The sequence below is a fragment of the Hemibagrus wyckioides genome, linkage group LG28 (genome assembly GCF_019097595.1).
Source record: "Hemibagrus wyckioides isolate EC202008001 linkage group LG28, SWU_Hwy_1.0, whole genome shotgun sequence".
NCBI lineage: Eukaryota > Metazoa > Chordata > Actinopteri > Siluriformes > Bagridae > Hemibagrus > Hemibagrus wyckioides.
The window spans coordinates 11,119,524-11,142,649 of NC_080737.1; the positions used below are offsets into that span (position 1 = coordinate 11,119,524).

Sequence of the window (23,126 nt, forward strand, 5' to 3'; positions counted from 1 at the left end):
GGAGTGTGTAGTCATTACTGCTAATGAAAGCTCTCCCGTGTAAGTCTAGTACTTATAGCACTTTTCACTGCACATTTAAAGACCAGAACCGGCCTAAACAGGAACCGAATCCTGGCTTCTACCATTTTTTTCCATTAAACATTTTCCATCAACTTAACAGACAACTGGAAGGATCATGATGATGTCAGTATCAGCAACTGTATGTAAACCTGAGCAACACCCTCATTGTTAAAGCCCCTTTCTCCCACCCCCCTGTGTTTAAAACACCATCTGTGTCAGTGACCGCTGGCTGCCCTGACGCAATCACCAGAGGGGGAGTCACCGATAGAAGCGCTGTTATTTATTTGGTGGAGGCTTGCTTCTTGGTCATTTTCACAGCTCAACAAAATACTCAATACTTTCCACTCTGATTGTTCCTGCAACAAAACCTGATGTCTGGATTGTTTAGATGTTTTCTAGCATTGACTGTCTCATCTCTCTCTCTGTCTTTGTTTTCACTCTGTGTAAATTCAAGCAGATGAATCACCGAAACAAAGACAAAACGTATCATCACTGATGTACAAAATGCTCGATTAACGTTGCTGTAAACACACCAGCCTTACTTCACATAGGCAATAATCAGTCCCTCTAGAATGCTGCAATTTTACGATCGCAGAAACGAATCAAAATCAAGCGAACACAGCAATATCCGCATTAGCGTCACATAACGCACGTTCAGCCGAAGCCCTTTTCCATCCACGTGCATCAAACACGAGTACAGCCATCATACAAAATCACCACGTGTCCAGTGCTGTCCAAGTTTAAAATAGTTTTCCTCCAAAAACCCCCACAAAAGCCTCTGAAAGTCGCAGTGTTCTAGCATATTTATAAGAATAGTACATGATTGTGTATTGTGAAAAAGCACCAGGAGCTAATGAATGATGTCCTGGGCAGAACTGAAAATAATAACTGAAGATAACAGCAGTTAATTTTTACATTATTTGGTACTGGACATACACTCGTAACACAAGGTTCTTTTCTACAGTTCATGTTTTTATTACAGTTTTAATCTCTGAGATTGTTCTTCAGGTTAAACCATGGAATATCTGATCTGAGAACACTTTGTGTTTCTCCTGGTTTGGGCCACAGAATTATTGTGAGTGATACTGTGTGACTTTTGGAGGAATTAAATGCTTGTGCCGGCTGACCGCAATGCTTTCGATGGGATCAGGCTTTTTGGCAGACCCTTGTTGAACATCAGGTCATCTTTGATTGGACATAGTGTTCACTACTACAAGGAAAACGATACCACAGCTCCGGTCTGTTATGTATTTAACCTAGTGAGAATGTTTTAATGTGATGTAATGAAGTTATTACAGGGAGGTGGAGTTTGTTCTGACCATCCAATATCTTTAGGTGAGTTTTCAGTGTTCCCATGCTCATAATGCTGTACAACAGACAGCAAATCCACCACATGACAAAAAATAAAGCATGAATAAAAGTGTCTGTAGAGTCATTTATGCTGACATTTCCTTTTATGTAAACATGCCATGTGATGTTCAGTTTTGAGTTCCTTTTAATACATTTCTCAGTCTGTTGCTGCGTTCTTGGATTTGACTGAAGATTATATATAACGTGTGATACTGGACATGGTTCTAACCCCACTCTGAGTATCGACAGTTACTACTGATACCAAACATGGGCAAATATCAGAAACCAAACTGCTGTAACAATTGGTAGGGGCCAGATAAGTAAAAACGGTAGTGTTGTGATGATTGTATTTGGTAATTGGAGATGTAAGATGAGTATAAGCAGGGTTTCAGTGTGAATAGTAATATTACTTGTAGCTGTAGGCTTGTTCAAGAGGCCAGCAGTGGAGAAGGGCTGGTGTAGGGCTTCCGTGCCCTAAGGAAAGACGAGCTCATGAATGGGAGTGCTGTGTGGCTTTACAGAACACACACACACACTTTCCCAGACTGCTCTGCGAAGCTGGACTTTCCAGTGGGGCCCAGCAGTGCTGGAGGGAAAGGAGGAGGAGGTGAAGAGGGGGAGGGGGGCAGAGGGAGGAGGGGGGAAGGGCTCAGGGACCCAGTGATTCACAACAGCATGTGGGGAAGGAAATGACTCATGTGAGCCGAGTGCTCCACACATAACCTCCCTGAGAGACAGAGAGAGAGAGGGAGCGGGAGAGAGGCAGAGAGAGAGAGGAGAGAGAGACACTCTCTGTGTGTGTGCGTGTGTGTTAAACGAGCATGTGTGAGTAACGTGTGTGTCACGTGTGCGTCAGGGAGCTGTGCCAAGTTTCTCCGTCTCTTAAGACTACAGAGCATGACGTGCCCAAACATGCACTTACAGAACACAGAGGGAGAGAGAGCTAGAGTGTGTGTGTTATATTGTGCTGTAAATTCAGTCTGGACTATACCACTCCCTCACCAATCATTTCATGACTAAAAGCAACACACTGTGGACCAGACAATAAATGCATGATCTTATATAGATCTTATCTGAAATGTTTATAGTATAGCTTTTTACTGAACCATACTTTATAATAACTTTTTTAAGCTGGAACACATACATTTACTGAAAAAGACTTTTGGGTGAAACAGACTACTGTGACTAGATTAGACTGCAGTGTAAAACTAAAGCGAACTCCAGGCCTCTGCTTATTTACATTTGGACCAAGTGGAAAATCCTGTCGAATTCCAATAAACTATTCATTTAATGTAGATTTAATGGTCGTGTAACACAGTCAATTTAGATGATGACCAGAAACTGTAAATTACTCTGAAGGCAATGAATCAAATGAAAGAGTTGCTGATGATTGAGAGTTTCAGTCAGTTAGCAGAAGGAGTAAATATGCTACAGTCTGGTCTGAAAACAGTCTGGAGATTTAAAATCCTCTGCCTTCTCAGTACGCTCTTGGAAAAACTGTCTCATGCTGAATCCGATAATTCCCTCTAAACTCTTTCCTTTTCCTCCTCCCACCAAACCTCCTCCCTCTGTGGTCCTAGTGTATTATTTAGAACAGGCTCTTCTGAAGGAAGACTTCACCTGAGAGACACACACGCACACACACACACCTCATTGATGAATTTGATGCACTCCAGAAACATGTAGTCCTGATGGTGCTCGTTCACCGCTTTCTCCTCCACAAAATGCCGTGGCTCCAGAGTGGGGTGATCTGCGATGGAGACAGAACACACGCTCAGTGCACTTCCTTAGAGTCACCAGCAGATGGCTACCTTAGGCTTCTAAACATTTAGTGCTGCTGACAAAATCTGACTCCCATCTAAAGTTATGCTCAAATCCAGGGTATGGACAAAAAGGAGCTCCTGCAATACAGTTCAAATCAACATGTAAACTAAAATAAAAAGTTTTTAGGTTAGATTCTGTATGGTTCCCATCAGAGCTGGGCGATGCAGTATCGTACAACACAGTACACTTGTGTGTATGAACACATTTACTACCACTTACAAGAAATCTCATTTTCCTGTTCCAAAAAATCCAACAAAGGTTTATATTTACTTCCATTGAGGCCAGATCCATCAACAAATGTATAAAATTTGAGATGATCACAAATTCAAAACTGTAAGCTTTAGAAATAGAGGTTAGAGAAAAGCTGCATCAAAATATCCCTACTACACTACTGTACTATAGAGCAGGCAAAAAGCAGCAACCGAGGGAGCAGCATGTCCGAATTCTCAACATTCCCAAAAACAGTAGGTAGGAAATACCTTGAAGCTTCTGCTGAGACTCTACTGTATGGAATAAATGGATACTGTGCCTTCCCATAAGTCAGTGGGACTCAAAAAGACTCAGAAGGCAGCAAGTCGACTCTTTTTAAGTCTGAGTGCTATCTTAAAACTTGTTTAACAACACATGAGTAGTTTTTGCAAGTATTATGATAACCTAGGTCACATGACAATGCCAACACTGGATGTAATATGTTTGGATTGTATTTCTGCTACACACAGGTACTGATCAGTATATACTGAATCAGCAGCCAAGCAGCAGCTACTGAATCAAAGTTAGTAGGTTCTGTCATAGCACACGGTTTAAGCTAAGAACTAAAGCTGTTCTTAGATCATTTTTACAACTTTTAAACGCTGGAGCATTACAGTAAACAGTCATTATAGTAAACAGTTGTTAACGACGCTTTCCTGAAGCTTTGTTGCAGTGTCCATGTATGAGAGGCATTTCCATGTTTACTCGTCCCGCTGAAACATCACTAAAAATGACAAATTCTACAGATTTTGAGCTTGGTGTGGTCATGACCACTCATGTGTTCATATGAAACCGACCTCACGTGCATTACATAACAAACGTTACTACGACTAAATGGTCAGAATGACTCAGAATGCAGTTCATCTGATGAGCTATTACACCCACACGCCTGGCTGGGCCACTATGTCATAAATATATCCATGTTGTGTCCAGTTGTGTATTCTGTAAATGCTATCGTTAACGTGATGTGTATGGAAACTATTGGAAGCTGCCGGATGTTAAATAATAGCTTCCTCGATGCCAGAGGCTTATCACAGAGAAGGCCGGCAAATATTTTTATAGCCGTCACCATTCAAATACGGCTTAAGAAGCACGGAGGACTAACAAAACTAACACCAAAGCTAATAAACCACCATGGTGTGTGTGTGTCAAGAACGTGTTCAAGAGGTACATCCCAAAAGGTGTGTTAAAATAGTACTTGTGATTTTGTGATTATAACGCACAATACACTCTTCGCTCAAAGTCATACGGACACCGTTGCTAGGCAACTGCACAACACCGAAGCCGAGCACAAGCAAGCTAACGATCAGGGCAAACGATTTGGTTAAGCATAGATAATGCTAAGGCTCAGCCACAATGAGGACAACATAACGCTGTCAAGAATGTCTACGTTTTCCTCAAATGTGTCAGTTTATTTGAAGACACCACAAGACTAACATCAGTGTTGATACCGGAGCTGTGTTGATGGCCAATTCCGTGGATGCGGCCATATTTAGAAATACTGAGGCCGACTCACTTCTGAATTATGAGTAATCAGATCATTTGCAGAGGGACAACTAAGAGGAGAGTTGGCCATTCATGTGTGGTCTACTTGTGAAGACACTTAGACACTTATAACAAACTGGATTAATTACAAAATACAGGAATTGAGAATGCTTACTATACGCTTATGTATTTCATTAACATTTACGTTCATTACTCATTTCTCACATCATATTCACGGCTGAATGAGGATGTCACATAAGCTTCACCCAAAAGAGCAGAAGCTAAAATGATGGTGGGCGGCAGAGTAGTTTACCTATAAGCTGGGAACTGCCCCATATGAAGGGCAGAAATTGAAAGTCGTCGAGCCCCCACACGCCCTGACTCCCCGCCGGCTCCATGCGGTACGTCTTCTGCAGCTTCCGCATCACGCACAGATACCTGGACCAATCACAGCCCGCAGGGTGAAATGCAAATGAACTCAACATGTTGGAGTTGACCTTCATGCCAACACAAACGCTCTGAGTGGGAGCATTTACTGTATTAACAGCAGCATGAACCTTAGATAATAAAAAGATATATTTCTGTATTAAGCACCATCCTGAAACATAATTATTTGTGCTGTGTGTAGTGATTCTGCTGCTAATATGCCGGGTGCTGATGTGGATATTTGTTGTAATTCCAGTGAGAAGTTTGAGGTTGTGTGCTACACTGATGACACAGAGGAATATTGCTAGCGCAGGAAAACTGTAATCAATCTCAAACATAACTGCTAATGGTCAAAGAGATTCTTTTCTCACTAAGTAGCAGTCTGTCATATTTTCCAGCAGCAGTCTGTCATATTAATGAGAAATCCAGTGGAGAAGTAGGGAAAACCGGTGCGAGTGCAGCTATACGAGGCAGTTGTGCCGAGTTACGGCAGAGCCCCGGCTCAGCTGGCTAGCAATCTACAAGCTGATGAGAGTGATGCTGTTGACGGTGGTATTAGCATAACAGCTGAAGCTTTAGTACTGATCTGTTCGAGTGTACAGATTAGGAGGTGAGAGAGCCAGACGGACGAAAGGACTAAAGTGCCGCTGCATCGCCCTCTCACATGAAGCGGGATCTAAATCCCGCTGGTGCTACTATCAGCAAATGGCATGAAGGAAACCATTAACCAATCTGAATATAGACCAACATGTTGATAAAAGAAGTTTAAACTAAAAAACAATGTATAATTTTATAATACAATTAATCACGGATGTCAAGTTCAGGGTGGATTTCTCTCAAAAACATTATGAACCCTTTGGTGACTGTCGCTGCTAACCTGTCAAAGACTTTGAAAATGATGGCCAGCTGGTCGTCCACTCGCAGAGCTCCTACTTTGCAAAGGCAGCAGAGGAATGCTGCAAAGGCAGCTTCATGACCTGCAAACACACATACACACACCCTTTCAGCCTGCATACTATGCGCAGCCATGTCTTCACATTTTATTTTGAAAACAAAAAAAGAGCCTGAAGACACTAAAGTCAACGTCAGATTACTGATATATCCGATTTTATGTCTCGTGGTTGATTACGGAGCTGCTGTGAGGCTCTGCTCCATTTTTACTTCCACAGTGCCCTCTAGTGGAAGCATGTGGGAAAAATACACTCCAGATAATATTCACTCGGGTCAAAAATCATTCTTTAAACATTTACCACGGTTTCATAATGTCAAAATACACATGATGATATTTTAAACTTTTTTTTTGGCATTTAAGAAAGTGCAGAACATGTATTTTAAAGGATATTTCCTCCAATTCTAGTGGCAGGACTTATATGAAAATTCATAAGGCACAGAATCTGAGCAGAATATACAGGAAAGGAATCACTGGTGCCTGCGCTTGCTCAGAAGCGTTTATCCAGCAGCAGTTTATGACGGCTCACTGAATGAATTGATGAGGATGTCAGTCGTATATTATGTCCCTCACAGTCACTGGAGCCCAAAACATTTGTCAAATCAACACGTGAGAGAGTTTGAGTGAATGTGTGTTAGACGGTGCTCTCCACCACTATCAAAACACTGAATTTTTTGTTATTTTGACACAAAAAAATCTGACACACACCTGTGCCATAATCAATCCTTGTAGAGTTGCCTACGGCTTCCTTCAGGTACAGAGCGACCTCTGGAGCGGCAGCACTGAGTCCATCAGGAAGGACAGCAGACACCAGAGCCTCAGCCTCCTACACAAACACATTACTATATATCTGTACAATAAACATAAACAGTCCCTCGAGGATTTCATGGACCTTTTTTGTGATGGTTGTGGCCAAAATTGTACGACGGTGCTTCAAACTCAGTGATGCAACATGCTTTTTTGTGTGCTTCTTTTACACACCTAGCAGTGAAGACACAAATGTCTATGATACTGGACATAGACACTGATATCATAGACACGGTCTATGATAGCTGGACTCATGTTCAACTCGCATGAATGGAAGAGAGCTTTGGCTGAACGTGTTGCGATGACATTACATAACACGTCTTGACCCAAATTTCTGAAAAATTGCAAGCTCTGCTGAATATCGCTGAGTCAAAATCATAAAATCCTGGAGAAAGTGACATAGACGCCACTAAACACTTTTCCACTAGACAGTGTCACAGCATGATAAAATAACAAATTTGTGGTCATACACTGCTGTTTTTCTGATGCTGAGCAGGCAGGTTTTTTTTTATACCTGAGTCATTCAGAGAGCGAGCTAGAAACAGCTAGTGATTGGTGAAATCTGATCATCAGTCGAGAAATATAGCTAGAATTACTTCTGATGTACTGCGCAGAAATGGTCAGGATTTTTGTCTGATGGCATACTAATGGAATACAATGGAAAGAACTGGACATCATGTCAAAATTTAAAGCTGATCTTCAACTCTTCCACTGTTGCTGCCGCTTTACGTGTGTAATGCTTGAGGCAAATCAATGTTGGAAACAATGTCACGGATAAACGCTAAGCTCTGACATTTGCTGGTACTTTCTGGTACCAAGCATGAGCTATATTGGAAAAGTCCTGAAATCTCCAGGTTACTCCCACCCCTGACAGAGTCAGACACACAGCATCGCCTGTACCTGCTCGAGTTTGGCGTACCAGGTTCGGTAAGCCTTATTGCCAAAACGGGATGGCTGGTCCACCGGCGGAGTCTCATCTATCCAGCGATCCAAAGTTCCCAACAAGGACAGCAACTTTTCTATTGTCTGAAATACACAGAGCAAAAAGGAGATATACTGTATTAATAATAATGATAAAAAATACTCATATATTGCAGAGGATAGAAGGACATTACAGGATAAATTTAATAATGATAAATGTAAAAATGATAATCCACTGGGGCGGTACCTCCGAAACGGGATAATCACACGTGAGCTTCTTCCCCTTCACCGCCTCATTCAGCGTTAGGATGAATCCAACGTAGTCTGCATACGCCTGCACAGAAACAAAGTTCAGTTCCACTCACACTCTTTTAGCTATGAATCATCTACTGCTGATCAGCAGGGACATGTGTGAGGTTTGGTGTTTATTTCTATAGTTTTGAAGTGATGGAAAAATTATAGCTGCTAGCTTAGTATTATGCAAACCCTTCTGTTCTTCAGGCTTATGTGAGCAAATGATTCATGGATATGAGACAGTCCCTATTGATACACCTGAGATCTCTTCCATTTGCCCATATCAGGCACCATGCTGATCTCCTTCTTCGGCACCATGAAGTTGAAGCTGGCAGGTAGGGGAGGCCTGTCATCTTCAGGAGAGGCGCCTGAGTGAGACAGCAGCAAAACACAAACTACAGTCAGAGCGCAAACTTTAGACAAATTAGACAACGAGCACCGCATGTGTCACTCTCAGCAAACACGGTCACGTAATTCCCCACAGCTCCCTGACAGTTCCAGCTGTTCTAACAGCCCTTACATCCAAAGTGTTTTTGCCATGAATATCGCATAAACAAACCGGGATTCATCAAACATCGATTCAAGCAGTGAATTCAGCGTGACGCTTCAGCTGGTACCTTATTTACACATCATATGCACGACACACCCCCATTTATTCTCATACACACCTCACTGACGTGAAATACACACCGTTTTTTGCAGCATGTTTAGAATCTGGTGAATTTGATTTGATTAACTTCATATACATATCACGATAAGTGTGTAAATGTCTTTACCACTGCCATACAGATTTCAATGACAGTTCAATCTTCATTGAAAACTTCAATTCAGGTTTGCTGTACGGTTTATTTCTGCCTCTTGATGGTCATTAGCTCTATGGTGATAACCTCTGGGCTTTTTCCCCCCTGTTGATGGCTTATTTCCTACACGATAGGTAATTTACTCCACTTTTAAAACATCATGAGAAACACAAGGCACAGTGTGTGGCTTTTTCATCCGAATGTTGTGACTCGGTTCGGAGTCGTTTAAAAAGACTCACGATTCGAATATTTTTTCCAAAATGCTAGAGAACAAACAGACGATGAAAAGTTTATTTTTATCATAAACTGCCTTAGCAACCAGAAATGCACTGACTAATAAAATATCAACTGTTAATATAATATATATGACATATATCAGACTGTCTCGCTGTGACAGAAATCAAGCACATCAGCTAATTTTATATATGCTAGGTGTAGCATCCTGCTGCTGAATCTGACAAAAAAGTGTAAAGATAGCTAGGCTTAATTTTCTTTTGGTATCCCTATTCCTGCCTACCGAGGAAAACATGAAGATTCTGTGCAATATCAGTAATAATGAGGTTTACAAATGCAGAAACATTAAACTTCACGGTTAATAACGCGCTAAGCAGCTACAAAAATTTTTTTCCTCCCACCTGTACTCGTAAAACCCCGCCTCCACCGCTACGATTGGCTAATGAGAATTCATTTCCTCTATTCCGATTGATTTATTTTTCCAAGGCACTCACGGATTTGACGGATGATTCTGAGTGTAAACTTCTAGAGCCCAATCCTAGCAGAAGAGGCGGGATTTGACGGAATACGGGTGGACGGAAAAACAGCGCTAACTATATGAACTAGCTTGCTAGTTAGCGGCACACTCGATGAACTTGTATGGGGCGTAGTAACCAAAACCCTCATTTTAAACGCAAAAAATAACTACTTGCAAAGAAGCATATGTTGAATATTAATTCTTCTCCAGAGAGATATAAATACCTAAATATTGAATAACGTTCATGAAGATGCAATCGTTATTTCATTAAAATTACCTGCCTGCTGCCCAGTCTCCGCCATCTTTACTCAGGGCAAAATTTGATAACATGACTTTTCAACTTTAACCTTCATGTAGCGCGTAGTGAAAACGTTTTAGCCTTTTTTAATTTAGCGTTTTTTCTTCACTTTTTACTTTCTTTATCACTTAAAGAAATTTGTAAAATTTCCATAAAATGTCAGAATATTTAAATCACCTCCTTTTTTTTACAACTAAGGGCAAAAACTCAATTCTACATTTATTTACTTATTTATTTAAGTACTGCATATGAGCCTAATATACATATACTTTACATTGTATAAGCAGAATCGCATATTTCTGTTTTTTTTTATTTAGTTATCAGATTTAATTGAATTAGTTAAATTAAAAATATTTTGGGGCACTGGTTTATGAAAACCAGCTACCCTCATGTCACGTGGACCGTTCGAGATGTTCGATTCAGTAGGAGTCGACTCTATTTAGTAAAACAAATAAACCGGCACTATGTTTTTGCATTAATTATTATTTTCTTCTAACACGTTTTACATGCTTGCTTTTATATCTGTGAAGTAAGACGAGGATGATATCGTAAATCTGATTGAAGCTTTGGAGTCGACTCTCGAGTTCCATAGCCTGGATTCGAGGAACCGACTCTTTCACCGATTGACTCCCTAGCGGATCCGTGCAGTAGTGTAGTATTTTCTGAGAAGGTTTTCTTTCCCAGGACTGTGTTTGTTTTTGGGGGCGTTTCATCTTTTATTCACATCACGTCCATTATGACTATGCTGGGGATTTTGTCCAGAGCCATGGTGAGTAGATCTAACAGTGAATAGTCTCCAGTTTTTCTGCTCCTTCCCGTGAACTGTCACTTTACTGGAGGTTGGAAATAAGAGCAGTTTGCTGTGTGGAAATGCGGAACTGTTAGCTGTTAGCTCGGCTCATATTTGTGAACTTGACTCTTTATCGATTGCTAGGTAAATGTAGCTTAGCTTCTCGGCTAGCTAGCTTACGCAGGCCGGCTGCAGAGTAACAGTGTAGATTTACGTAATCTACCTAACAAATAAACCTTTGGAACTGAGATCTGAACGCGATTCTTGGGCTGGCATCACTGACAGAAACGTGTATCTGGTTGTGTAATCATGGCAGAAAACACTGGCGTCTATAATGTGAAATCTAAAGCAATGTTTGAGTAATAATGTCCTGTAAATGACCAGCTGTTTAGTTCTAACATCGGTTTGTGTGTACAGGTGATCATCAGGTAAGAATAGTTGCACTAATATTTGCTTTAATGTGAAACATTTCTTTCTCGTATTGTTTCAGGGAATTTCTGACTTGCTCCTGATGGAAATAAGTGTCTATCTGTATCTGGTAAAAGTGGCCTGGCAATAGTTCAATGAAGTTGATTTGAATAGATGGACATCCGTGAACACATGTACTGGGAGCTGATCATGTCCTGTTAACATCAGCGTTTGAGATTTTGATGGTTTTTATAGTTGAGTGTCCTTCATTCAAGCAGCCGTTATACTCTACCAGTCTACCAGTACTGTTTTGCATCTCATTGGTTTATTTTTCCCCAGACGAAAGCTGGCATGGCGAAGCCGTCCTGCCTGGTGAAGCCGGTGGCCTTGAGTAAGATACCTGGACGCTATCTGGCTCATCAGGAGTCTCTCCCAAAGCTGCCAGTGCCTCCTCTGAAGCAGACGTGTGACCGCTACCTGGCCGCTCTGGAGCCCATAGTGGAAGCTGAGGAGCTGAAACACACTCACAGGCTCTTGGAGCAGTTCCAGCTGCCTGGTGGAGAGGGAGAGAGACTGCAGAAGAGCCTGGAGAGGAGGGCAAGCAAGCTGGAAAACTGGGTACAATATTAACATTGATAAACACACGTCTGGAAAAGTAAAGGAACATGTTGTAGATTTTCTTTTATCAAAGTATGAACCAAGACACTAGAGCTGTAGGTCCTTGGTTAACATTGTCTTTAGACATTTCAGTATTGTTTACACTAACAGCCTTCCTTTGTATGTTTTCCCTTTACATTAAACAGTTAAAGAGAATAAAAATGCAATATTTAAGTGAGTAAAAGGTTTTTCATTAGGTTAGAGCAACAACCCTAAAAGACTTTATGCTAACCAGGTTGTGTGGAATTGATTCATTTACATGTTTTCATTGATATTCAAGAGGCTTAGCTTATCATGTAGTAAAATATCGTGGATGTTTGATGATTCCTCAAACTGTTTTGTTATCAGTTGTTTGGTTTTATAACATGTAATTCACATTTTCCGCCACATTTTATGTCCTTTATCTCTTCTGGCTCTCACATTTTCACCTCTGATATTTAACTGCTTACACAGAATTCAGACACAGTCTTTTCTTTTCTGGAGCTGCATTTACAACCTGCTGACTTAAAATTTCCCATAAACGGTATTTTATATTCTTTCCTTCCTTCTCTAGCTCTCTGACTGGTGGTTACAGACAGCATATCTGGAATACCGGATGCCTGTGGTGGTCCACTCGAGTCCCGGAGTCGTCCTTCCTCGCTTACAGTTTAGTGACCGTCAAGGTCAAGTCAGGTCAGGTGACGGTATTAATACGCTTGTGTATAAATGGTGGGAAGATTTTTTGAATGTAAATCTGTCATTTTTAAAGCAAAAAATGAAAAATACCACATGCTCTTCTAAACAGACTGGTGAATGGAGATCTAGAGCTCGTGTGTAAATAATGACTTGTACACAGCTCTTTAGGCTTGACTAAGATCAAGGTCTTCTGCCAGGGTTTCCAAAACTAATAATAAAGCTGGCAGCAGTGATGACCTTTGTACACACTAACCCCAGCCAACTGAATCTGAGCTCACTCACAGAGCGTAGAATGCTGAAACTACAGGGTCAATGCTGATCTGGGTCTAGTTTTCTTCAAACTTCTTAAAGACTGACCTCAGATCTGTTTTATTGTGTACACTATGTGCAATGATTGAGCAAAACCTCCATATAGACTTCACCATGACGCTGTTCAGGCTATATTTATATCCGCCTCAGTGATCAGATCACCAAGTGGACGGCATTAAATACAGATGTGAGTCACATGCATCTTGTGATCTGATCTCTCGGACCAGAGGATGTCTGTGTTATTGGCTCATATTCAGGGTTGAGGATTTAATACAGAAAAGTTACTCCTGAGACTTAACCCTGGACTTAAAAGCTGTTCAGAGTGACACAAGCAGGATAGTCAGCAGTATGTCAGCTTGAGTTAGCAGCACTATCGAGTCCAGCACCGTTGTCTGAAACTTTTATTATAACCACACCTTAGATGGATCATTAATAAACAGTGACCATGACAAAATACAGCCTAGTCATACACATTTCCAGGGTTGCGTTGTGTATGTAGTGTCAGAGCCCTGGTGTGACCACTGATACATGTAACAGATCACTTTATTATTATTATTATCATCATCATTATTTTTATTACATTAATGTGAGCATGGTTAGTTACTGATCATGTGAATTTGTGCCAGTTAATTGGTTTCTCAATTCTCATGAAGATTTTCTGTTTTAGACACAATATGTAAGACGATTTTAGCACCATTTTGAAAAGTATTAAAGTATTCGTGTTTTTAATGCAGCTTCAGTAAAAGAGGTCAGTTGATGCACTAGATTGTCTAACTTTTGAGTTTGTTGGTATACGTTCAGCCACTGGACAGAGCTATGAAGAGAAGTATTGTACCACAGGACAGAGAACATGCAGCAAATAAATAATTCTGGCACATTATGCATAGTTTTAATGCACATTTAAATGAATAGTTTGGCCAAAAATGAAATTAAGCTATAGTAGCTAAGAAGTAATCAAAACGTGTAGCATCCAGTTGTCTAAATCATCACAGCCAGCTCAAAAATATTTGACTCAACAATTTATACAACAGGAAATTTGAGAACAAATCCATACAGCAAAGTGGTACTGTAGCATCAGCTGCTTATTTGGAGGTAATATTTATTTGATCCTTTGCATTCTTTGCTGTTTGTTTCTCACAGATACGCAGCTAAACTGATTGCAGGAGTTTTGGATTTCAAGACCATGATTGACAAGTGAGTGAACCCCCCCAGCCCCAGCACTTGAAAAGCTGTTGTATTAAATCCAGCAGTCTTTTCTTCATTCAGATTGGTTTCTAACGGCGAGCGTGTTGTGTGTTTCAGTGAAACGTTACCGGTGGAGTATCTTGGTGGGAAGCCGCTGTGTATGAATCAGTATTATCAGGTTCTGTCCTCTTGCCGCATACCCGGCATCACAAGAGACTCGGTGGTGAATCACGCTTTGAGCAAGAGGCCTCCAACTCACATCACCGTGGTGCACAACTTCCAGGTCAGTGTGCAGAGGCAGATCCTTCAAGAAATGCTTCAGATTTTCAACCAACAGGCAGCTTATACCCTATAAACCAACCCTCATCTGATTTTTAATGGATATAAGACTTTCAGAGGAAGTCCACATTATGTCAGAACTCATCACCCCACCCCATTATGTTTTATTAATTCCACAGCATGCACATTAACTTAAAAACTCATGTATCAAGACACTATGATTCTGCAGGTGGTGGACCAAATCTAAATCAAATACATTAAACGTCATATTTTCAGTTTAGATTTAGGCCACAGCACTGACATACATGACTATTCTCTCTCTCTCTCTCTCTCTCTCTCTCTCTCTCTCTCCTGCTGCAGTTCTTTGTGCTGGATGTGTACAACAGTGATGGCACACCACTGACAGTGGATCAGCTCTATATTCAGCTGGACAGAATCTGTAACTCTTCCCTCCAGGCTAACGAGGAGCCGATCGGCATCCTCACCTCCAATCACCGCAACAGCTGGGGCAAAGCCTACGCCAACCTCATTAAAGGTAGGTAAGGTATGCAAAGGAGGTCTGGATAAACAGCTAGTTAGTGATTAGTTCATGACAATAAATTGGACAGGTTGAAATGGTTATGTTTTTGCTTTGTTTGACTAGCACCATGGACTCTGAACAGATACTTCCATTTTAAGTGGCGAAATTTAAACACATGCTTTACTCTGTCCTGTTATCTTTAAACATTGCTCTTTAAAGCTCTTAACTGGTAAAAAGCTTTCATGTGGGAAATTTTCATCCATATACGTATATACTATACATCTGATCATCACACCCATTCCAGATTTAGTCCCTTTGCTGTTATAACCCACTCCAAGAGCTCCACTATTTTGAGAAGACATTCCGCTAGATGTTGGGGCGTGACTGTGGATTTGTGATCATTCAGCTACGAAAGCATTAGTGAGATCAGACAGTGATGTTGGGTGAGGAGGTCTGGGTGCAGTGATGTTGGGTGAGGAGGTCTGGGTGCAGTGATGTTGGGTGAGGAGGTCTGGGTGCAGTGATGTTGGGTGAGGAGGTCTGGGTGCAGTGATGTTGGGTGAGGAGGTCTGGGTGCAGTGATGTTGGGTGAGGAGGTCTGGGTGCAGTGATGTTGGGTGAGGAGGTCTGGGGTGCAGTCAATGTTCCTGTTCATCCTAGAGGTGTTCAGTGGGGTTGAAGCCAGGGCTCTGTGCAGGAGATTCAAGTTCATCCAGTCCATCCTTGGCGAACCATGTCTTCATGAAGCTTTGTGCACAGGGGCATTGTCACGCTGGAACAGGATACAGACTATAAAGACATACTAGAGAGTTCTGTGATTCCAGTTGTTTAGTAAAGATGCACATAAGAATGTGAAGCTCAGGTTGCTTTAATAATTTTTTAAAATGAATTATGTAAAACCTGACGTCATCTGTCTCTTCCAGACAGAACGAATAATGAGTCAGTGCAGGCGATTCAGAGGAGCATCTTTACCGTGTGTCTGGACGCTCCAATGCCTCAAGCCTCGGACGAGATGTACCCCACTCGAGCAGCTGTGCAGATGCTGCACGGAGGAGGCAGCCGCTGGAACAGTGGAAACCGCTGGTTTGATAAAACACTTCAGGTTAGCCTGCAGGGATGGGCAAAAATACCAGAGTGATAACACTCATGTAAATTACTTTAAATTTATTTTCATTTTCAGAAAGGATTTTGATTCAGGGTTTGGCCACACTGCAGAATTCACAGATGATCAAATATGATTGCTTAGGAAAGCAATGTACAGTATATAATCATTTTCTTTCTAAAGTTCTTTTTCTTTAAATCAATTGAAACTAAATGTGTCTCTGTAACTTAACGTCGCACAAGCTTATTTTTTATTCAGTCGCTCACTATTTTAGATCATTATTTATCCAGGGCAGGAAGAACTAACATGTGTCCTGGGTTAGCAAATAGATATATAGGTGAAAGGTCATTGGAAATACCCTGCAGTTGCCCTGAGCTTGGCTGTTTCCTTGTGTGCAGTTTATCATCGGTGAAGATGGGACATGCGGTGTGATCTATGAACACGCCCCTGCAGAAGGTCCTCCGATCATAGCACTGATTGATCATGTGGTGGAGTACACGTATGTAGCAAGATAACTATCCTAACGCAGACCATTTTAACAGATTGTGCCCAGAACCTTGTCAGCTCTAAGTGTTAAATTTGATCCTGTCCATTAGGAAGAAGCCAGAAATGATTCGGACCCCCATGGTTCCTCTGCCCATGCCTCAGAAACTGCACTTCAACATCACACCAGAAGTTAAAAGCGACATCGAGGAGGCTAAGCAGAACATGAATCTGTGAGAATCTCTAGATCTGTCTTCTTCTCTGATTCAGTCTGACGTTCATGGCCTGTTGTGATTTCTAGTAATGTTTTGATTTTTTTTTTTTTTTTTCTTTTCACATTTGTTGAATTTCTTTCTTAATATTTGTGGGTTAAAACTTAAATCTTATACAAAATTTAGTTAACAAGTTCAGGGTCCTGTACTTGCATACTTAAAGACTGAAATCAGGGGTAAATATAATAAATATAGAATACATAATAATTGAAATAAATAATAATAAATAATTAGATAATTATAATTTAGTAATAATAATAAATAAAAACAAATACATAATAATAAATAAAAATAAATACATAATAATAATAATAAATAAAAATAAATACATAATAATAATAATAATAGTTGTTTGCCAAAACCTTTTATTGGAACTGACTGAACAGTGGACCCACCTCATGGCTCCAGGGTGTCCAGTTTACACCAAAAGCAGTTATGAATGCGTGGCACGTCCTATCTGCTCCAAAGAGCTTTCATATAACTCATATCTCATATAACATTAACTTCTGCTTTCAATTATTCATTTATTAAATACAATGTGGAAATATCTGTACTGACTATCAAATTATTATATGTGTGCTTTGCCTTTTAACTGAATGCACTGTGCACTTACTGACTTGCACATCATACGAAACTGGCCATCAGTGGAAAGGGATCTCCAGATATATGATTTGGGTGATGGGTCATTCTGAGCAGCAGTTACACCGTCATGATAAGATGCTGGTATAGGTGTATCAGCAGAGCAGTTTGGGATATTATTTTCTCAATATCTCTTCTGTGTCAGAGATGAAAAAAAAAAAAAAATCACTCACTATAGTCTTGAATCTGAAAGGAAATAAAATGCTCAGGAAATACATACAGTGTTAAACCCATCCGCATGCACATTTTAAAGCAGTTAGTACATTTCATTATTGTTTTCTTTCCCACAGAATAGTTCACGACTTGGATGTGAGGGTGGTTGTGTTCTGCCACTTTGGTAAAAATGTTCCAAAGTCTTATAAGATGAGTCCTGATGCATTTTTTCAGGTGGCTCTACAGCTGGCTTATTACAGGTAAGTCTCAGCAAATGAACTTATTTCAGTTTGTCTGAACCTGCTTTGTTTAAGCTAACTATATCATTTAAGCATGAACAGAGTACAGAGATATATGTATGTATTATACACCCATCAGCCATAACATTAAAACCACTGACAGTTGACGTGAATAACAGCGATTATTTCATAGCAGTGACACTTGACAAGTGATGAAATATATTAGGTAGCAAATGAACAGTCAGTTCTCAAAGTTGATGTTTTGGAAGCAGGTAAAATGAGCCAGTGTAAGGATCTGAGTGACTTTGAAGTGGGTCAAATTGTAAAGGCCGGACGACTGGATCAGGGCATTAGCAAGATTTGTGGGGTGTTTCTGGCATGCAGTGGTTAGTATCTATCAAAAATGGTCCAAATGAAGACATCCAGTGAACCAGCAAAGGAAAATTGGTGCCTGTAATTCAATGTAGGGCTACTGTAGAACACATTGCTATGATAGAAATATGTCAAAACAACAAGTGTAAGGTAGACTTGTCAGAGTGTCCAGTGTGCTGATTTCTGTCCATCGCTGAAAGCACCTACAGTGGGCATGTGAGCATCAGAACTGGATCATAGAGCAATGTAAGAAGGTGCCTGGTCTGATGAATCACCATTGCTTTTACATCATTGGGATGGTCAAGTGTTTGGGTAAAGCTTACCTGAAGAAAAGATGATATTAGGATGCACTATGGGAAGAAGGAAAAATCGGCAGAGGCAGTGTGATGCTCCGGGCAGTGTTCTGCTGCGAAACTCTGAGTCCTGGCATCCATGTGAATGTTACTTTGTCACCTCCCACCTTCTGGCAGCACCAGAGGACCCACACATTATTAGGCAGGTGGTTTAATGCCATGGCTGATTGGTGTATACATGGATATACTGAAATTTGAGCTACATTAGGTTTAAATTATGTCATTCAAGTGTCCTTGTTGCTCTCTGACAGTTTCCACACTAAATCTCATTGCATTGTATACAATGATAATAAAGTCAGATCTTACCTTACCTTAAAGAGTTTGCCATTTCAACGTAATTCAAGCTCATGTTTTATGTGTTAAGGCTGTATAAGCACTGCTGTGCCACGTACGAGAGTGCCTCTCTGCGCATGTTCAAACTGGGCCGAACAGACACCATTCGCTCAGCAACCATCGACTCTGCCAACTTTGTCCGAGCCATGGACGACCTCGCCAAGCAGGTTGATTTATCCATCATCACATCTTATCGCCTCACATTGAAAACTCCATCAAATGGCAAAAATTTGAGTATTAGGATTTTTAGGACAGTTACATAAATCAAACTGGAAGCAATTTCCTGGCTGTCTTCTGTGCATGAGGATTTAAATACATAACAGAAACTACAGATGCCTATAAATATAAATATGATTCGCTTAAAATCAAATGTAGCACACCAGCACTGGTGGAATTTTGTTAAGGTTTTGGATTATTAGTACATTTGTTAGTTTAGTGTTCCTCTGGTGATGACTGTTTTGTTCAACAGAACCCAGAGAAGGTGACTCTGCTGGAGAAGGCAGTGAAGGCCCACAGAGTGTACACAGACATGGTGAGTGACTCCTCTCTGCTTTAAATTTGTGCATTCATGCAGATATTCATTTTAGGAAAGTGTTCATCACTGGACATGTGTTTAGCTGCTGTCAAATATCATTATGCTTTGAGTTATGTAAAAAGAGTGGCATAACGATGCAGCTGGTTGTGTTACAATCTTGCAGCTCCAGGGTCGCAGGTTCGGTCCTGAGCTCAGGTTACTGTGTAGTCTGGTCAGTAGGCAGACTAGCTGTGCTAAATTGGCTATAGGTGTGAGGAATCAAGATTCAAGAAGCTTTATTGTCATTTCAACCACATATAGCTGACGCAGTACATAGTGAAATGAAACAACGTTTCTCCAGGACCTGGTGCTACATAAACATACAACAACAAAGAGTTCAACACAAAAAAACAACACCACAGAGCTAGGACAGAAGTTTGTCTTAGCCACGTAAAGTGCACAGTGTGCAGCTAGGTGCAAACAGAGCATAGACAAGACAGTGCAAAAGACAATAAATACAAGAAAGACAACACAAAAAGAACACAGGACACTTAGCGCCGAAAAAGAAAGAAAAGAACATGTGTAATGGAATGTAAGTGAAATAAAATAAGATAAAATGAAATGATGTAAAAAAATATTGTGAAAAAAAACAACAGCAGCGGTTGAGGTAGTGCAAATAGAAATAAACATAAATATGACTATAGCAGCGGATGACAGGTAGAGGTAGTGCAATAAGTAATGAACAATATAAATTATGTGTGTGTGTGTGCATCCACACAGTCAAGAGAGAGGGTGTGTGTGTATATGTGTGTGAGAGAGACAGAGAGTTGTATACAGTTCAGTCCTGAGTGAGAGTGTGTGTGTGTGAATGAGAGTGTAGAACAGTTCAGTCCTGGTTGTTGAGGAGCCTGATGGCTTGAGGAAAGAAACTTTTACACAGTCTGGTTGTGAGGGCCGGAATGCTCCGGTACCTCTTTCCAGATGGCAGGAGGGTGAAGAGTGTGTGTGAGGGGTGTGTGGGGTCGTCCACAATGCTGTTAGCTTTGCGGATGCAGCGTGCGGTGTAAATGTCCGTGATAGAGGGGAAAGAGACTCCAATGATCTTTTCAGCTGTCCTCACTATCCACTAAAGGGTCTTGCGATCCAAGACGGTGCAGCTCCCAAACCATTCAGTGATGCAGCTGCTCAGGATGCTCTCGATGGTCCCTCTGTAGAACACAGTCAGGATGGGGGAAGGGAGATGGGCTTTCCTCAGCCTCCTCAGGAAGTAGAGGCGCTGCTGGGCTTTCTTGGTGATGGAGCTGGTGTTGAGTGACCAGGTGAAGTTCTCCGCCAGATGGACACCAAGGAATTTGGTGCTCTTGACGATCTCCACCGAGGATCCGTCGATGAACAGCAGAGAATAGTCACTCTGTGCTCTCCTGAAGTCAACAACCATCTCTTTGGTCTTGTCGACATTCAGGGAGAGGTTTTTGGCTCTGCACCAGGCTGTTCTTTCTTCACCATGGCTCTGAGCATGATAAACAGGTTACTTGAATGAACAAGTTTGAATATGTGTAAAAATGAACTATTATAATGCCAGAGGCAGATTGAATATTAACAGTACACATTTTATCAGCTTGTATCACTTGTCCACATTTATACATTCTTGCAGCTGATAGCGTAGTTGGAATGGCTCCCTAGTCAGTGGATGTACTTGCTACATAGAATATGGGTCTGTTTCAGTCAGCTCCTTGGTTCAGTAGTCAGGGCACTGATCAGTGAGTCACAAAAAAATCCCACAGTGCACTGCAACAATTCAGGAACATCAGTGCCCACCATGTTCACTTTCTGGAAATGACATTTCTGGAAGCCTCTCTGCTCTAAATAAATAAATAAATAAAAATACAGACTAACTCTCTTCCAACTTCTTAAGTAGCCTATCAGTGTTTAGCGTTTTTTTTTTTTTTTTTTTACATTTACTTTACATTTTACACACAGTTTAGACCAAATGACCTTTAAGTGTTTAAATATTTTTAACTGATTTGATTGAAATACATGAAATGTGTAATTAAGCTAAAAATTTATGGCATACAAACTTGAATATTTTGTGTTATTAGAATGACGCAAGAATTTGAGTCATCAGTTTCCTAGTGTGTAGTGAGCCAAGTCATGTACACAATATCAGTGTGTATAGTCACACTGTATGTATGGTGTATAGAGAGCTGATTGAGGCACAACCAATTCAATATTTTTTAATATTTGATTTAAAAGTGATTTAAAATCTTTAAAAAAAAGTCATAAACCGCTTGCATAGATCGTAAGTTTAGGAAACATGTTTCATGTAAAATGTAGGTGATTAAAATATAATATATAATATGTAATATCTCATTAAAATGTGAATGAATTAATAAATGGTATGAAATTTGAATTTGAAGGCGATCCGTGGCCAAGCCATCGACAGACATTTGCTTGGCCTGAAGCTGCAGGCTGTTGAAGACTCGTCCTCTGTGCCAGAAATCTTCACGGACATGTCTTATGCCAGAGCCAACCATTACAACCTTTCCACAAGCCAGGTACGAACATCATGTCTTTTACTTTGGTATGTTAGATTCTCTGACTTCTCCCTCCTCATTCTGTCTCCTTATCATCTCCTTCTCCGTCCAGGTTCCAGCTAAGACTGACTGCGTGATGTGTTTTGGCCCAGTGGTGCATGATGGCTACGGTGTCTGCTACAACCCCATGGAGAAACACATTAACTTTGCAGTCTCTGCTTTTAACAGCTGTGCAGACACCAGTGCCACACGACTGGCCCATGCTCTTGAGGATGCTCTGCTGGACATGAAGAGCCTGCTGGATCAGACATTCAAATCCAAGCTGTGAGGACAGCAAAGCTCGCTTCTGACTCTGTGGCCATTACATTGAAGTACTTCAGAGGACATTAGGTTAAAGATAAATATTTGATCCTTTAATGGAGTGTGTGTCAATCGCTTTGCACAGAGCTGCTGTTTGCAATGAGAAGACTTTTTATGTTGTTTTACTGAACTGGTGACTGAAGTCGATGTTTGAAAGAAATGCCATTGGACTGGGGGGTTTTTTCAGCAGTAGGCACAAAATTACCTAAAAAAAATTACTACCTTTCATCTTCCATGCTGTAGAGTGTATGTCTGATAAAATGGTGCATTTAATTTTTATTAATCTAAAATAATGAAAACTGAGAATAAGTGATAAATCAGTGAAGTGGGACTTTTCATATGATCAATTGCCACTATGCTGTTTTTGTGTGTGTGTGTGTGTGTGTGTGTGTGTGAGAGAGAGAGAGAGAGAGAGAGAATTTAATTTGGAATCATATCATTATAATACATTTTAAATACTGGGCAGAAATACTAGGTTTTCACTTATGTGCACAGTGATTTATACAGGACCATACTGTAAATTATTGACCATTCTTGTAATAATGAGTGCCATGTACTGCATTTTCAGATTCTAATTGCTACAGCACTGCATAGACACTCCTTTTATTTTCACCTTTTTTTTATCGTGAGATTAATGTGCCTTGTAACGACTACAAGTGAGGAAATCATTTCTATTCTGAAAGAAAATGTTCATTCATATATTGAACAATAAAAGAGATGGTTGTAGAGGTCAGT

The 23,126-nt window shown here is 40.6% G+C and overlaps 2 protein-coding genes across 4 annotated transcripts in view; one reads left to right on the top strand and one right to left on the bottom strand.

Annotated features, from left to right (window-relative positions):
- The window catches only part of ptpa (protein phosphatase 2 phosphatase activator), a 14,863-nt gene extending 4,619 nt beyond the window's left edge, over window positions 1-10,244 (bottom strand). Inside the window, exons 1-8 of the mRNA XM_058382780.1 lie at window positions 10,194-10,244; window positions 8,624-8,733; window positions 8,319-8,405; window positions 8,051-8,176; window positions 7,052-7,169; window positions 6,272-6,371; window positions 5,282-5,406; window positions 3,060-3,160 (exon numbers count right to left, since the gene is read on the bottom strand). Of these exons, the coding sequence (XP_058238763.1) occupies window positions 3,060-3,160; window positions 5,282-5,406; window positions 6,272-6,371; window positions 7,052-7,169; window positions 8,051-8,176; window positions 8,319-8,405; window positions 8,624-8,733; window positions 10,194-10,218 (792 nt within the window). The 5' untranslated portion in view covers window positions 10,219-10,244. The remainder of the gene's footprint in view (window positions 1-3,059; window positions 3,161-5,281; window positions 5,407-6,271; window positions 6,372-7,051; window positions 7,170-8,050; window positions 8,177-8,318; window positions 8,406-8,623; window positions 8,734-10,193) is intronic.
- Window positions 10,245-10,823: 579 nt separating this feature from the next.
- On the top strand, window positions 10,824-23,041 carry crata (carnitine O-acetyltransferase a). Of its 3 annotated transcripts, XM_058382778.1 has the most exons (15): window positions 10,848-10,983; window positions 11,495-11,666; window positions 11,752-12,030; window positions 12,623-12,741; window positions 14,194-14,247; window positions 14,356-14,521; window positions 14,878-15,052; window positions 15,961-16,139; window positions 16,538-16,638; window positions 16,736-16,855; window positions 17,824-17,946; window positions 19,015-19,150; window positions 19,453-19,515; window positions 21,915-22,052; window positions 22,144-23,041. In XM_058382778.1, the coding sequence occupies exons 2-15, from the start codon at window positions 11,655-11,657 to the stop codon at window positions 22,357-22,359; spliced, it is 1,881 nt and encodes a 626-aa protein (XP_058238761.1). In that variant the 5' UTR covers window positions 10,848-10,983; window positions 11,495-11,654; the 3' UTR covers window positions 22,360-23,041. The 3 variants fall into 3 exon arrangements, with proteins under 3 accessions (XP_058238760.1, XP_058238761.1, XP_058238762.1); XM_058382777.1 differs by lacking the exon at window positions 11,495-11,666 and having other exon boundaries at window positions 10,824-10,983; XM_058382779.1 differs by lacking the exons at window positions 10,848-10,983; window positions 11,495-11,666 and adding an exon at window positions 11,260-11,432.
- Window positions 23,042-23,126: the final 85 nt, after the last annotated feature.

Excerpts from the sequence above, each read along its gene's own strand:
- crata (XM_058382777.1), top strand. The coding sequence starts at position 10,951 with ATGACTATGCTGGGGATTTTGTCCAGAGCCATG. Across the intron at positions 14,248-14,355 it reads TTCAAGACCATGATTGACAA|TGAAACGTTACCGGTGGAGT; the intron begins GTGAGTGAACCC and ends TGTGTGTTTCAG. Across the intron at positions 16,140-16,537 it reads GGTTTGATAAAACACTTCAG|TTTATCATCGGTGAAGATGG; the intron begins GTTAGCCTGCAG and ends CCTTGTGTGCAG.